Source organism: Ovis aries, chromosome 4 (assembly GCF_016772045.2).
Source record: "Ovis aries strain OAR_USU_Benz2616 breed Rambouillet chromosome 4, ARS-UI_Ramb_v3.0, whole genome shotgun sequence".
NCBI lineage: Eukaryota > Metazoa > Chordata > Mammalia > Artiodactyla > Bovidae > Ovis > Ovis aries.
This window is the reverse complement of record NC_056057.1, coordinates 68886720-68901560: the sequence shown is the minus strand read 5'-3', so window position 1 is coordinate 68901560 and position 14841 is coordinate 68886720. Positions and strand designations below refer to the sequence as shown.

Sequence of the window (14841 nt, the reverse complement as noted above, 5' to 3'; positions counted from 1 at the left end):
CACAGCAAGCTGATTGGGCTATTAGTTAGAGGCTTTGGACCACAAACAGTTACAAAGCATCCCAAAATAAGCGGCACTTAATACTCAGAGATTATTATACTCTCTCTCTTCCCCACTTCCCCCCTTCACTCTCCTCCCATATATTTGTTGACATGTTTGGGGAAACTCAAGCAGGGATCAGGCCAGAGGTAAAAGAGAGCATGGAGAACAGAACGTACTGCACCATTTTACCAGGAAGAGAAACAGAACTGGACATACACCACATGATAGTTGGGTGTGGATATTGATACCAAGGGGCAGGATAACTTATACTTCCATACAATCTACTACCCACAATATAAGAGAAATACATGGACACTTTTTACCTATAATGAGCTTGAGGCCCCCTTGGGCAGATGACTAATGTCTCCACCCAGAATAGCACACGTCTCGCCATCTCCCAACAAGTGGAATAAAGCTAGAAGACAGCAATCTGGAACAGCTATCCTGAGAAGCCTTCCCAGGACCAGACAGAGGTGTGTCTAGGAAGGCCCTTTAGTCAGACATTCAGATGCAGGAATTTGAGCATCTGAGTAACTGAGAGGTGTCCTCTGGGGATGGCGCGGGGGTGAGAGGGCAGTGCCCATGGAACACAGCTGCTCTCAGAAGGGTGTGGGGAAGGATCTGATGGAGAACTGGTGATGGGGTGACCGGCTACTCCACCCAAACAGCACACCATCAAGTCATGGACCTCCCTGCTCCGGCACTGCAGAGTGATGACTCTTCATGATGGTCACCAAGCACACACCCAAGGATGTCTGTGCATTAAAAACAGCGCAGTTGATGTAGCTAATGTTGCCTGCCATCCATCTTTCTTGGGATGATGGGAAGTGTAGCAGTGAGGAGAAATTATTTCCATCACTTTTCATTTTATAACTTTTTTTGCCAAATAATTAGGTTACCCCCCTCAGGAAGGTTCCTTGGATGTACATATGGAGTCAAGTTTGTTGTGCGAACTTGAATCTGAATTTCCTGACTTCTGTGCAATTAAGACCCCAAATTTAGTGTTGCTTTAACATGGATTTTCCATAGTGAGTTATAAATGCAAAGTTCTATGTTTCATATGTCCTTTTCTAACATATGTTACTGCCTATGTTTCTGATTAAAAGCTCGTCCAAAATAAAATAACAAAGGATTACTTTTTTCCAATAGAACTTTCTTCTATAAAAGCTGGAAATAAGCCCTCACCTAAAATTACCCAGGCTTGCAGGTGCTGGGTCTTTGGGAGGTGTGTAGTGTTCACTAGCAAGACAAAGGGCATTATTCTCCCTGCAACCACCACCAGAAGGTGTTCTTTCTGTGAGGAAAACATAGGCTGGCGCTTCAAAGACATTCCACGGCTAGGCACCACTCCTGGAGACTTGCAGGCGGCAGGCAGGCAGGCAATCAACAAACGTTTATTCTAAGGCCACTGTGTATTCAGCACTTTTAAAATTGCCCGGGAAACCAGCCAAGAGCATATAATATCTGTTAGGGCGTTTCCCTGGTAGCTCAGTGGTAAGGTGTACCTCCTGCAATGCAGGGGACATGAGTTCAATCCCTGGTTTGAGAAGATCCCCTGGAAAAGGAATGGCAACCCATTTAGGTATTCTTACCTGGAAAATACCATGAATAGAGGAACCTGGTGGACTACAGTCTAGGGGGTTGCAAAGGAGTCAGACACAACTTAGTGATTTAAATTGGGCCAAGTTACTACCCAAAATCATTCCATAATGCTTAAGGAGCTCAGTAATCTGAAAGGAGCAGGGGACCTTAAAGATATAATATGGCAATGTCTCACCTGGGTATGGGGATATTGATAGAATAGGAAAATAAGACCCAAGAAAAGGCTCATTAACTAAAACTGATTCTGAACAGTTGCCTCCACCCCCATCTTTTCCATCTCCCTTAACACCAAGTTACCATTCCCTACACATAACACACAGACACATACGTGCATTAACAGACATGTACAAGCTGCTAACACACAGACCTGCACTGTTCCTACCATTCATCGTCATCATCACCTCTTCCCAGAAGTTGAACCCAACAGGATGGATCAAGTCATCAGTTTTTTAAAAAAATAATGAACACATAGAAGTAGCTGGGCAACTATGCCAAGATGTGCAGATACAAGGATGTTCCTCACAGTGTCATTGTGAAAGTCGCTCGGTCGTGTCCAACTCTTTGCAACCCCATGGATTATACTTTCCGTCCATGGAATTCTCCAGGCCAGAATCCTGGAGTGGGCAGCCTTTCCCTTCTCTAGTGGATCTTCCCAACCCAGGGATCAAACCCAGGTCTCCCCCATTGCAGGTGGATTCTTTACCAGTTGAGCCACAAGGGAAGCCCAAGAATACTGGAGTGGGTAGCCTATCCCTTCTCCAGCGGATCTTCCCAACCCAGGAATCGAACCGGGGTCTCCTGCATTGCAGGCAGATTCTTTACCAACTGAGCAATCAGGGACATCTACAGTGTCATTAGAGATGGAAAAATGATATTGGCATGTGTGGAATACAACTGAAAGTTGGGATACTCCCTTAGAGAAAATCCAACACCTATGACGCATGATGTGAGATCTTTGGGGTGGGGGTAGAGATACGGGACATGGGCTTGTACAGCGCACATTCCAGCCTGTGCAGAGGTGAACAGGACTATCACTCTCTTGCATTAAATTCTCTGATCTAGTTTTGCTGATGCAACTGAAAAGCCAGCGTTAGTTGTTTTCATGTGTGCTTTACATAGCTGTGCTTTACAAGGTCACATGAAATCCCTGAATCCTCTGATATATATGTAACTGACAAGCTACATCTCCCTTGATTTTCACTGGACAGTGCTGGTGTATTTTTGTGCTTTGTTTTTGTTTATGTTAACAAAGCATATGTCACACTGACCCCTCATTAAATTTCTCTTATTGGATTCCTTGATGCTAGTCTGCCAAGATTTTTTTGGATACTGGTTCCTCATCCAGTGTATTAATACCTTCTACTAGCTTTGTATCATACACAGTTGACGGCTGTGGCTTCTGCATTTTCTGTTTAGTTCTAAGCCAACTAGGAGATGATTGTTGTTGTTGTTTAGTTGATAAGTTATATCTGATTCTTCTATGACCCCGTGGACTGTAGCCTGCCAGGCTTCTCTGTCCATGGGATTTCCAAAGCAAGAATACTGGAGTGGGTTGCCACTTCCTTCTCCAAGGGATCTTCTCGATCCAGGGATTGAACCCACATCTCCTGCATCGGCAGGTGGGTTCTTTACTACTGAGACACTAGGGAAGCTCCAGGAGATGATAGAGTTGTTTAAAAAAGAGAGAGAGAGTGTGTGTACCAGTGTTTTGCAGAGGAGTCAGATTCCATGAAATAAACTGAAAACCTGACTTTGTCCTTATGCATTCTATGGTAAAGTATCTTTTTGGCTTCTTTTGTTCCCAATACAGTGTTCTACTTAAGGTGACACCATAATGAACATCAGTCTTTCTCAGATAAAGTCAAGAGTTTCTATTAGCACCCTCTTAAAAGATAAGAGATTATTATTTTGAAGAATTTGAAGCTTAAAGTGACTGATCAAGGTGGTAGAGCAAGGTTTTCAAGGTGGTAGATTTCTTACTCCAAGTCTTCTGCTCTTCTGAAGTTCTCTGAAACAATGATTTTTCTTATTTTAGGCATGTATACAACTCACTTCTCCAATAGATTCCTATCTCTTAGCAGACATCAACTCAGACCGCTTTCTCATGGAATAGAGAATTTGGGATCTTGCCTCATTTGTTTGGTAGATCAGAACATGTAGAGCCAAGCAGTTTACTTATCTAAGTGCTTATTTAAAGCTGTCTTTCACAAAAAAAGCTGTCTTCACAAAATGAAGACTAACTCCTGCTCTCAGAATAGCGATTGGTTCTGAAATTCACTAAAATGCAGAGCCTCTTAAAATGCTTATCAGCCTGCTGAACTGTAAAGGACAGCCCCTGAGCTGAAGAGATTCAGGGAAGTGGTATCTGAAATAAAACAATTCTATCAATGTGCATTCATTAATTTCTTCAGTTACCAAGAGTAAATCAAAGCCTCTCTCTTGCAGAACTATAATTATTAATATGTGATTTACATGTTAATATAAAAAGCCTGGCAGGGAAATTGATCAAGATCTGTCTCTGGGGTTTGATTGGCTTTTTTTAACCACCAAAGTTTAGCATGTCACCTAGCACCTGGGTCTACTTTACCTCACTTTATAAGTTAGACCCATAAGTGGACAATGAGAGAGTGAAATCAGACATCAAATTCTTCTCCTTGGTTACTTTGGAACTGCTGAAGTTCCACTTTTCTGAGGTACCATCCATATTTTTGAAATTTCCTCACACCATTTTCCAATGGACTGGAGTATTAATGTATAATGCAGTTCCTTTGTGGTTTTTTATTAATTATATCATTTCTACTATGTTCAGAATTAATACTTTTTAATGACAAGTGACAGAGTATGAATATCCGTCCTCCCAGATCCTGTGGCATCCTCCCCTTTCCCTGGTAATCTCTACGGCCAACCTGTAGGATCATTTGGAATTTTACTACCAAACCAAAATCTAAAGCAGAAGAATACTTAAATTGTGAAACCATCAGAGCTGAATTGCATTATGAAAGTTTTGAAAGGAGCATATTTGATGCCAAGTAATTAAGCCAAATGTGATTTTAGTTAATTGTCTTAACAGTGATTCTGAAATAGATGTGGATTTTAAGATCCACCTGCTATTAGAGTTATACGATCATTCTCAATAGACATCCTGAAGCTGAGATGTGAATCTGGGCATTAAAACTATACTTGCCTTAGAGACTTCCCCTTCTGGTGGTCAAGTGGTTAAGACTTCACCCTTCTAATGCAGGGGTCAAGTGGTTAAGTGGTTACGACTTCACCCTTCTAATGCAGGGGACGCGGGTTCGAGCCCTGGTCAAGGAACTAAGATCCCACATGCAGCTTGGCCAAACAAGCAAACAATTTCTACTTTGACAGAATGAAGGTCAAAGTTGGTATAACTTCTCCATGGCACCCTCTCATCCCTACCTCTCTCCAACTTTGGGAAGGATTTGGGGATCCAAACTGACCATGCATGTATAGTCATAAAATTCAGTGGATAAATATCAATTACTTTTTTGTGAATTCAGAGACAGTTTCAGAAGTTCTTGATACCTACAGCAAGTCAGTAATAATCGATATTGCAGCCCTCCTTCCGTGGAAAGTTCTGGGGTGTCACACCACTGACCAGTTGGACCATTCAGAAGCCTGTGTTACACCTCAGCCAATCTGCTGTGTTTGAGAAGGAGAAAGGATGAAGACATTACATTTACAGAAATACCTTTGGGTGGCCACTGATGGTAATTGTTTTGTATTCAAAAGGAAATACAAAGATGGGTTTTATTTTATTTTCATATAGATAGTCTCATGCTTGCGGTCAACTCAGCAACACTACATTTTGATGTTACCACATTCTCTTTGGGAAGAAAACCCAGAGCTGTTTTTAATTAAAACTGCCCCCCCCCCAACTGAATTTCAAATAATTGTTTAATTTGGTTTGGCTTTCAGAGTCTGTAAAGCATGAGCAATCTGCTGAGCTGAAGATGGAGAAGAAATGTTTTTACAGTTTCACAAATGTTTCTAATTGGCCAGACTGAGTTGTTAATGGGAGATAAATTGCCTGGGGTGGGTGTGGGTGGGTGCGTCGTGCGTGCGAGCTCACGCAGGCCTACATGTATGCACTCATGTGGAGGTGATGACGTTTGCATATACCTGGCCTTCACAAGACATGCTGCCATACAAAGCTGAGCTGAGCCGGAGGGGCACTGGGCCCGGGTTATCATGGCAGGAGTTGTGCAGGGTATGGGATGAAGTAGATAGCTAGTTTCTCACCAGGACTCGGATCCCAGGCAGCAGGCCCACCCTTCCATCAGGAACAGTGTACAAGGAGCTTATAAAATACACAGACTGAATGAAAATGACCCCTGTTGACTGAAACCAGCTGTGTCAGGCTTCTTGCTGTCTCTCCTGATTTGCTCTTTCAAATAAATGGATATGGTAGAGGACGAGAGAAAGTAAACAGAATCTTTTTCTTTTCCTTTCTTGCTGTCGCACCTCCATAATAGCCTTGGTTTTTACAGTTGAAAAATATATGTTTATTTGCTCATTAATTTCCCTCTCTCCCTTGCCTTTTCTTGGCATTGGGTAGAATGCTATTTAAAATAAGACACAGTTCAGTTTCAAAAAGAAAGAATCATTCTGCAAAATACAGCTTGGACTCATTTGCTGGTCATTTATCATCCCTGAGAGAGTGGGATACAAATATCTTTATTTGGTGTTTTTTAATGATTTACAGGGCGATGACTCTTGTTGGCACCAGAGAAGCAGCAGGCTCTTTAGGACTTTGAGAAGTGCCCCCACACTGTCTAGAAATGACATGGAAAATATTAAATGTAGCATATGCAGAGCAGCCCTATAGTCATTTCTCTTTAAAGATGATGCCAGCTGCTTCTCTGGGAGTGGACTCAGCCCACAGGCCTGGGATTCTCTAAGCCAGGGGTTCTCATCCTCCAGGATCTAATGCCCCATGATCTGAGTGGAATTGATGTAATAATAGAAATAAAGTGCACAATAAATATGTTGTTGGCTTCCCTGGTGACTCAGCTGGTAAAGAATCCACCTGCAATGCAGGAGATACGGGTTCAGTCCCTGGATTGGGAAGATCTGCTGGTGAAGAGAAGTGTTCTGGCCTGGAGAATTCCATGGAGTATATAGTCCACGGGATCACAAGGAGTCGGACACGACTGAGTGACTTTCACTTTCATTTTATTGTTCAATCACTAAGTCGTGTCCAACTCTTTGTGACCTTCTGGACTGCAGCATGCCAGGCCTCCCTGTCCCTCACCATCTCCCAGAGTTTGCCCAAGTTCATGCCCATTGAGTCAGTGATGCTATCCAATCATCTCATCCTCTGCTTCATGGATCACAGCCTTGTCGTGGCTAAAGGGCTTGCATAACTCAATGAAGCTATGAGCCATACTGTGCAGGGCCACCCAAGATGGACGGGCCATAGTGGAGATTTCTGACAAAATGTGGTCCACTGGAGGAGGGAATGGCCAACCACTCCAGTAGTCTTGCCACAAGAATCCCATGAACAGTATAAAAAAGGCACAGTAAATATAATGTGCTTGAAATCCTCCTGAAACCATCCCTGCCACCCCTGGTCTGTGGAAAAATTGTCTTCCACAAAACCAGGCTCTGGTGCCCAAAGGGTTGGGGACCACTGCTCTAAGGGATTCTTAAAAAGTCTTCATTTCCACACTTGAGTGTGTGTGTTTTCTTTCCAGCACTTTGGAAAAGCTTTGGTTTTTATACATCTCTGATTTCCTTCAGGTAGTGGGCAAATAATAATGTGCCTAACATTAGTGCCTAGTAAATATTTGTTGAATGAATAGTTAAATGGAATGTTATAAGCCTTATTAGTATTATGGCCTTGGCAGGAAACTTGCAAGAATAGACTTGAGGCAATCAAGTAATTTCCCTTAACAGTACAAGCTAATTATTTGAGAGATGAAGATCTGGTGCATAGTATTTATTTGTCAGGCAACATTTGCACCTAATTAAAGGTGAAAAAGTTGTTTGTAGCATTGAAGGGATAACATAATGACCCACTGTTTAACAGCTTTTCAATTTTCCTTGCCAGTCTTTCAGGGAAAATATACCAAGATGAAGTTAATGCACATTCCTTTTGTGTGTGTGTGTTTTCTTTTCTTCTTTTTTCTTTTCTGTTATCATTTTCAGAGGGCAGACTGGGGATGGAGCAGGGAGGTCTTTTGACAGTACTTTTATAGCCCACCTGCCTGTATGACTTCTGCAGTCATTCTCTTGACCTTCAATGACTGGTAAAATTATCCTTTCTTACAAATACCACCACCAAAGACCCAAAATGAAAATGCTACATTCTTATCATAAGCCTTACAAAGTTTCATTCATTCATTGATTCATTCCAGAAATATGAATTGAGTGCCCAATATGTATACCAGGTTCCGTGCTAAAGTTATGAATTTAATACCAAGCAAAATCCAACGTGGTTCCTGCAGTCATGATGCTTATAATCTGGGATGGTTGGTGGATATTAATTGAATGATCATACTAAAAACTACAACTACACACTGAGTTTTACAAAGAGGAATATGGTTCTTCTGGGACTTTGTAACAATAGGAATTGGTTTAGAGCAGAGACCAGGGAGAATTTTACTAAAGAGGGTCCTGCTGCTTAAAGCTCTAGAGTGTCTGAGGAAAAGGAAAGATCGTCCCAGGCAAAAAGACAATGAGATGGAAGCGTTGGTGGGAGTGCCAGGCCACACTCCTCAGTGCCTATGCATAGGCTGTGTTAAGGGCTTGAACTTCATCCCCTGAACATTGAAAAGACCTAGAACAGTCATACACGTGAAGGTTAGGAAGTGGGGCCAGGGAGAAGATAGAACAGTCATATACCTGAAGGTTAGGAAGTGGGGCCAGGGAGAAAATATACCTGGACCTTGTCAGATCTGTGTTTGGGGGTGGAATATAAGTACCCATTCTTAATAAATATAACACAAGAGATGATGATGCTAAGCTCTGGATGGTCCTTTGCTGCAGTTGAGCTGCCTGGAGATTGTTACCTCCCCCCCCTTACCTCTGCCAAGTTTCAGAACAAGCAAGATACACTGGGTCTCCACTTGTGTGCTACACTGTGCAGAAATAATCTTGTCATTTTTTTTTCTGGGCACTTCTCTTCTTTTTGCATTTCCTTTTGATGATAGGGAGGTGGCACAATACAATTTTTTCCCATTTTTGACAAAGTGTGCATGGCAAGCCTTCCAGCTCCTTCTGTCCTGGTGTAGAGAACAGGTCTGGAGGTAGCTCACCTCTGCTCCTCTCCAGTGGCAAGAGCTTGGGCACATGGATTAGTCTGTCTTTGTGCCTTGCCGGATTGTTCTGAGGATTAAGTGAGTTAATATTCATACAACACAGAATGAGGAGTGGCCCAGAGTGAGTGCTCAATTGATGCCAGACATTATTATTAGCTATTATTGATAGGGCATGTTGTCAAAGATATATATTGTTGAAGTAGAAAAAAAGCAAGATACAAAATCATATATCATTATAAAGAGCTTACACAACACGTTCTGATAAATGCTGAGGATATGTCAGCAGATACTTGGTAGTTACATCTGAGGAATGGGGCTAAGAAAGAAGAAGGTAGGCAGGTGGCTTTTACTTTTTCACCACATAGTCTTGTAGTAGTGTGTTTTTTTTACTATGCAGCTTTATATTTTATAATAATAAAATTATAAAGAATAGTATAGAAAATCCATCAATACTATTTGGTATGTCAATTTCAAAATAATGATCTCAATATATTTTTTCATAATTTTCTTCACTTTGAAGTTTGAATGTATCACTTACAGAGTTTTCTTGGATTTAAGAAACATATATCTGAAGTCCAGCAATTCATCCAATTCTTGCTTCTTTTGCTTATGTTCTCTTCAAATAAGGGTTTGATCCCGCTGTTATGAAATGACTCGACTTGTTGCTCCATCTCTACAGAGAGAGCTGTCTGGAATACCATCCACCCACCAAATTTAAGCAATGCACTTGGTTCACTGGTTACTGACTTCACTGTACTTTTAAGTGTCACTTGAGTTTTTTATAATGAGCGTTTTTATAAAAACAATGAACTCATTTCTAAAGCTTGGAGGTGAGGAGTATCTGTTCACTTTTCTGTTTAGTAATAAACACAATACGCAGCACCTAATCTTTCCCAGGGATTCAGGAAGCCTAACTTCTTTAGGATACTGATGCAGTTCAGTAGCTCCTGTGTAGCAGATGTTGCTTGTGAAGGGGGAGGCAGTTGCGCTCAGTGGTTGCTGCATCAGATGCAGGAAATGTATTCAATGATTATTGAATATTAACATATGGTTTGTCAACCTCTACCTGGCCCTACCCCTGCCTGCCGGCCTGTTTTTTATGTGTTTTTTTTTTAAACAAGTGGAGGCTCTTTATATTTAAGTAAAGATTTTTATGGATTGAATTTATCCTTGTCAATAGTTTACTCTGCCCAGTTGAGAATCATTAATATTGCATAGGGCTGGCACATGGTAGCTTTGATCGTCATTTAAATACCGCTCTTCCATTTGCAGTGATTACAGGCTATCATCATCAATCAGATAAGAATGCAAATCAGGAGAGAACTTTGAGTTCCCTAGTAAATACTTCATGAGGCCAACATAAGCTTGCCAACTAGACTATCATCTCTGCAGAAGATACATTTCCAAGGAGTAACTGTATTATACAATACTTAGTACACTGTGCCCCTCAGGGTATGACGATAATTGTCTGGGTAAAAGACTGCAAACAACTTGACTACCAACTGATTCTTTACCACGGCCTAATTTTGCACAGCACAGGAGCTAAAAATGTTTGACATTTTAAAATGATTGAAAAAGAAAATCAAAAGTAGCATAGTATTTTGTGACATGTGGAAGTTATATGAAATTCATATATCCTGTCCCTAAGTAAAATTGTGTTGAAACATGGCATGGTCATATGTTTACAGAATGTCCATATCTGTTTTTGTGCTGAAAGGGCTGAGCTGAGTAGTTGTGAGAGACCTTAAGGCATGCAATGATGGAAATATTTACTATCTGACTTCTTTATTGAAAAGCTTGCTGACCCCTGCTTAGGGGTTAGATTCAGGGAGAATTTAATTGTGTAAATGTCTGTTTGCTTGTTGATGGTTGATGATTTTGTACCTGCCCTGTGGTATGGTCATCACAGAAGCTGTAGAAGTGCAATGGTCCATATTCTTTAACTTTAAAATCAGAAGAACATTATTGTGTGAGAAAATTAGATTATCAGAGGGATTATGAGAAGTGTCATAGGAACAAATGGAAAGATCTACATTGCCTCCCAAAGTTGTGGATTTCTAATCTAATTTGAAGACTTAAAATAATATTAAAATTGTTCCTAGATTCTGAAATTTGAAATTCTTTCCTCTTTGGGTCTGAGAAATCTTTTGAAAAGCAAAAATCTTTTATTCTTGAGACAGTGCCATTTCATATGGGCCTTTTGTTCACTGATATTGTCATATTGAATGATTCCATTGGGTTTATACTTGCACTTGGCTGTCAATAGGATATAGCGAACAATTGGATAGTAGGAAATACCTTTTAGTAAAGTGTCTAGGGTATCCTGCTCATTTGCAGTGTCAGTTGAATTAATTAACATTCCTGGCTGACATTGACACACTTACCTACTCTAATACATATGAAAATTTGAAATTTATATAAAAGCCATACTGCTACCCAGTAAGAAAAAAAATGTTAATAATAGTATCATTACATGTTCATGCTAAGTCCCCTCAGTTGTGACTCTTTGCAACCCCATGGACTGTAGCCCACTAAGCTCCTCTGTCTATGGGGATTATCCAGGCAAGAGTACTGGAATGGGTTTCCATTTTCTCCTCCAGGGGAATCTTCCTGACCCAGAGATCAAACTCACACCTCCTGTGCCTCCTGCATTGGCAGGCATATTCTTTACCACTTGAGCCACCCGGGAAGCTGCTAAATATTATAAACTTGAAACTATGAGTCATTTTGATTTGAGATCCCTGTTGTATACACAGCTGACTGTGTCCGTCCCCTCTCCTTTTGTTCTTTTCAGAGGCTGAAGGCTGCATTGACTCACCACCCTGCCGCCATGTCGAATGGGAATATGAACACCATGGGACACATGATGGAAATGATGGGCTCCCGGCAGGACCAGACGCCGCACCATCACATGCACTCACACCCTCACCAGCACCAGACACTGCCGGCCCACCACCCCTACCCGCACCAGCACCAGCACCCAGCGCACCACCCTCATCCTCAGCCCCATCACCAGCAGAACCACCCACATCATCACTCCCACTCCCACCTTCACGCACACCCAGCACACCACCAGACCTCGCCACACCCACCCCTGCACTCCGGCAACCAAGCACAGGTAGACCTTTTTCATTATCTCTTTCCCTCTTCTCATTAACAGTGCCGGCTCTAATGACGGGCTCGTTGGCAGCAACCTTACTTGACAAGCCCACGTGTTCTAACACTCTGAGGGACTCTGTTCATTTCCTAGGAGGTAATGGTTACCCATAGGACCCTCCCAGATCGCACTTTCCATAACTAATATGATAAATATCAAGTCTAGTTTCTAAGGGAAAAGGGAAACTTAAGTTCTCCAGAATCTATTTTTGTAGTATATTACAAAGTTAACCCTAAAACTGTAACACCAATGGAGGATTAGGAATTTAAGCATGTAATGAAAGAAGTGAATAAAGAACGAGGAAGGTAAGTTCATTCTAACCATGGTTCTAGCTGCAGTGCTTTATAACATCTTAGAGACCCACTTGTGTCACCTGTAAAATGGAAATTAAATACAGTGGGCAATCTTCTAAATAAGAGTAAATATTAAAAATATAAAGAGTAACAATTTCAGGCAGACAAAGGTTCGGTGATGGATGTTAGAGTGTAAGGTGCTTTGTGAATGTTGAAGAGAGATGACTCATCCCACCCAATGAGAAATGCGTTGGAGGGAGCAGACAGAGAGCCAAGCTCTGTAGATGATCAGTTCAAGAGAAAGGCCAAACCCCAGAGGTGGAAAGTCACCAAGAGTGGCTAGAAAGAAAGCCAGCATTTAGACACAACGGGAAGAGGGTCGGGGGACCAGGCAGACGTTATGTCACCCAGCCCAAGAAGAGAGGCGGGTCCATGTACCCGAGTGAGTTTCAGTAAGTGGATGAAGGGCATGTCTAGGAGCATGGCTCGCCCTGGGCACTTTGAACCTTCAAGTGAAATGACCTTTGTCAGTTCCTTCCACCCACCCAGGTTCCAACCAGTTGGGTCAGAATGATGTCGGAAGCTTAGGATCACCAAGTAACACTTATTCACTGTCTCTTTCATCATCTGACTCTGTGCCTCTCATCAGGCAGCTTCTAGAGCTTGTATATTCCTGCCTCCTCCAACACATACCAAACCTAGAAAGCCACCCACAAACTGGGTTACCCATAAGCAGCTTTCTAATCTGTTCAATAGTTAAGATTATTTGTTAGGTAAGCTTACTTTTGCAAAGACTCTTAGAAGTATTCTACATAGCAAATAAGAATCAGGCTTTGGAATGAGAAAACTTTTATCCTTTTCCCACCTTACTTGTGTGACTGAGGTCAGTAGAAGAACCTCCCTAAGTGTCAGTTTTTCCATCTGCAAAATGGGGCAATAATAGACTAAGCCCAGAGACTTAGGAATATTAAATAAGAGAATGTTTAGCCCTTAGCACAGTTTTCACTACATGTTAGCCAGGATTAATTTCAAACTGAAATAATGTGATAGAAGCTTAGCACATAGTTTAGCAATCAATAAAATGCTATCCAAAGCACCTTTTTAATCATGTGCCAATGTAGGTCATATATTTAGAAGGGGAAAAAGAAAACTACAAGATCAAAGATAGAAGATAGAGTCACATGTGTACTTTCTTTCTTTTTTTTCTTTTTAAATGGATAGCGTAAGTTTTGGTTGAATTTATGGGCAGGTTACTTCATAGACAAGTTTAAGAGTTCATTAAATATAAAAGGCATTCATTAGCTAATTACCAATTAGCCAACTGGCCTGCATTTCAAGCCAATCAGTGGCCAATTGTATATGCAATCAGTTAATTGCTTTTATAATTGGCTACATAAAGTTGCTTTTTTCAACAAAACCAGGTTAGTCTTGTTGAAATTTGAACAAAATTATTTAGAACATATTCAAAATGCTCCTCTTAAAATGTATTAACTTGGTTGATGAAATGAAATTCGGATGGTCAGAACACCAGGAGTAGAAGTTTCCTAAGGTCATCCAACTCTGAGATTCTAAAATGACTTGGAATAAATTCTTCTTGAAATTATAATTAATTGTTTTTGATCAAAACTTTCAGAGAATCTGTGTCGACATAATGCCATTCTATTTATTTACTTATCACTGAAGTATAGTTGACTTACAATATTGTGTTAGTTTCAGGTGTGCAAGGTAATTTGGTTGTGCATATATGTATATATCTATATTCTTTCTTATTCTTTTCTATTATAAGTCATTACAAGAACTATGAACATAGTTTCCTGTAGTATACAGTAAATCTTTCTTGTTAATCTATTTTATATATGGTAGTATGCATCTGTTAATCCCATATTCCAAATGTATCCCTCCCACCCTACCCCCGACAGAATGCCATTTAAGAAAATAATGCTAAGTAACAATAATTATCAGAGACACAAATTCTGGTCTTAGGCTTGCATTTGCAATTTCTCTTGGCTTCTTGTAATTCACTTGCATATCAGGATATAATTTCAGAGTCCTGGTATCACTTCTAGGTCACTTAATCAAGCCACACCTTGACCCTGAACCTGGACAAAGCCTGAAATCACCATGTACCTTACCCATTTGGGTTAAAGCAGAGGAAAAGAATCAAGGGATAAATGTTGGTTAAAGTTAGCATGGGAGAATACAGCATTGAAAGAGAGGTCTCCATAGTGAAGGTTAAACCCTAGTTTTTGCCTACTTGAGAGTCCTGTCTAGGGCTGGCAATGAGAGATTGTTGATTCACACAAAGAAATAGTAAAGGCAAAAATAGCCAGGTTAGCGCATTCTTTCCTAGTGCTTTGCTTTGCAGTGGTTAGCTCAGAGGTTACTGCATCTGAAATGACTAGTGCTAAACATTTGCCAATAACAAGGATTAAATCTTCAGCAGCCGCTCTGGTGAGTAAGATCT

General features: G+C 41.0%; 1 protein-coding gene across 4 annotated transcripts in view; it reads left to right on the top strand.

Annotated features, from left to right (window-relative positions):
* The window catches only part of CREB5 (cAMP responsive element binding protein 5), a 439335-nt gene that overhangs the window by 407254 nt on the left and 17240 nt on the right, over positions 1 to 14841 (top strand). For all 4 annotated transcript variants that reach the window (XM_060415034.1, XM_015095332.4, XM_027968650.3 and 1 more), the window contains one exon: positions 11722 to 12045. In XM_060415034.1, coding sequence (XP_060271017.1) covers positions 11722 to 12045 — 324 coding nt within the window. The remainder of the gene's footprint in view (positions 1 to 11721; positions 12046 to 14841) is intronic.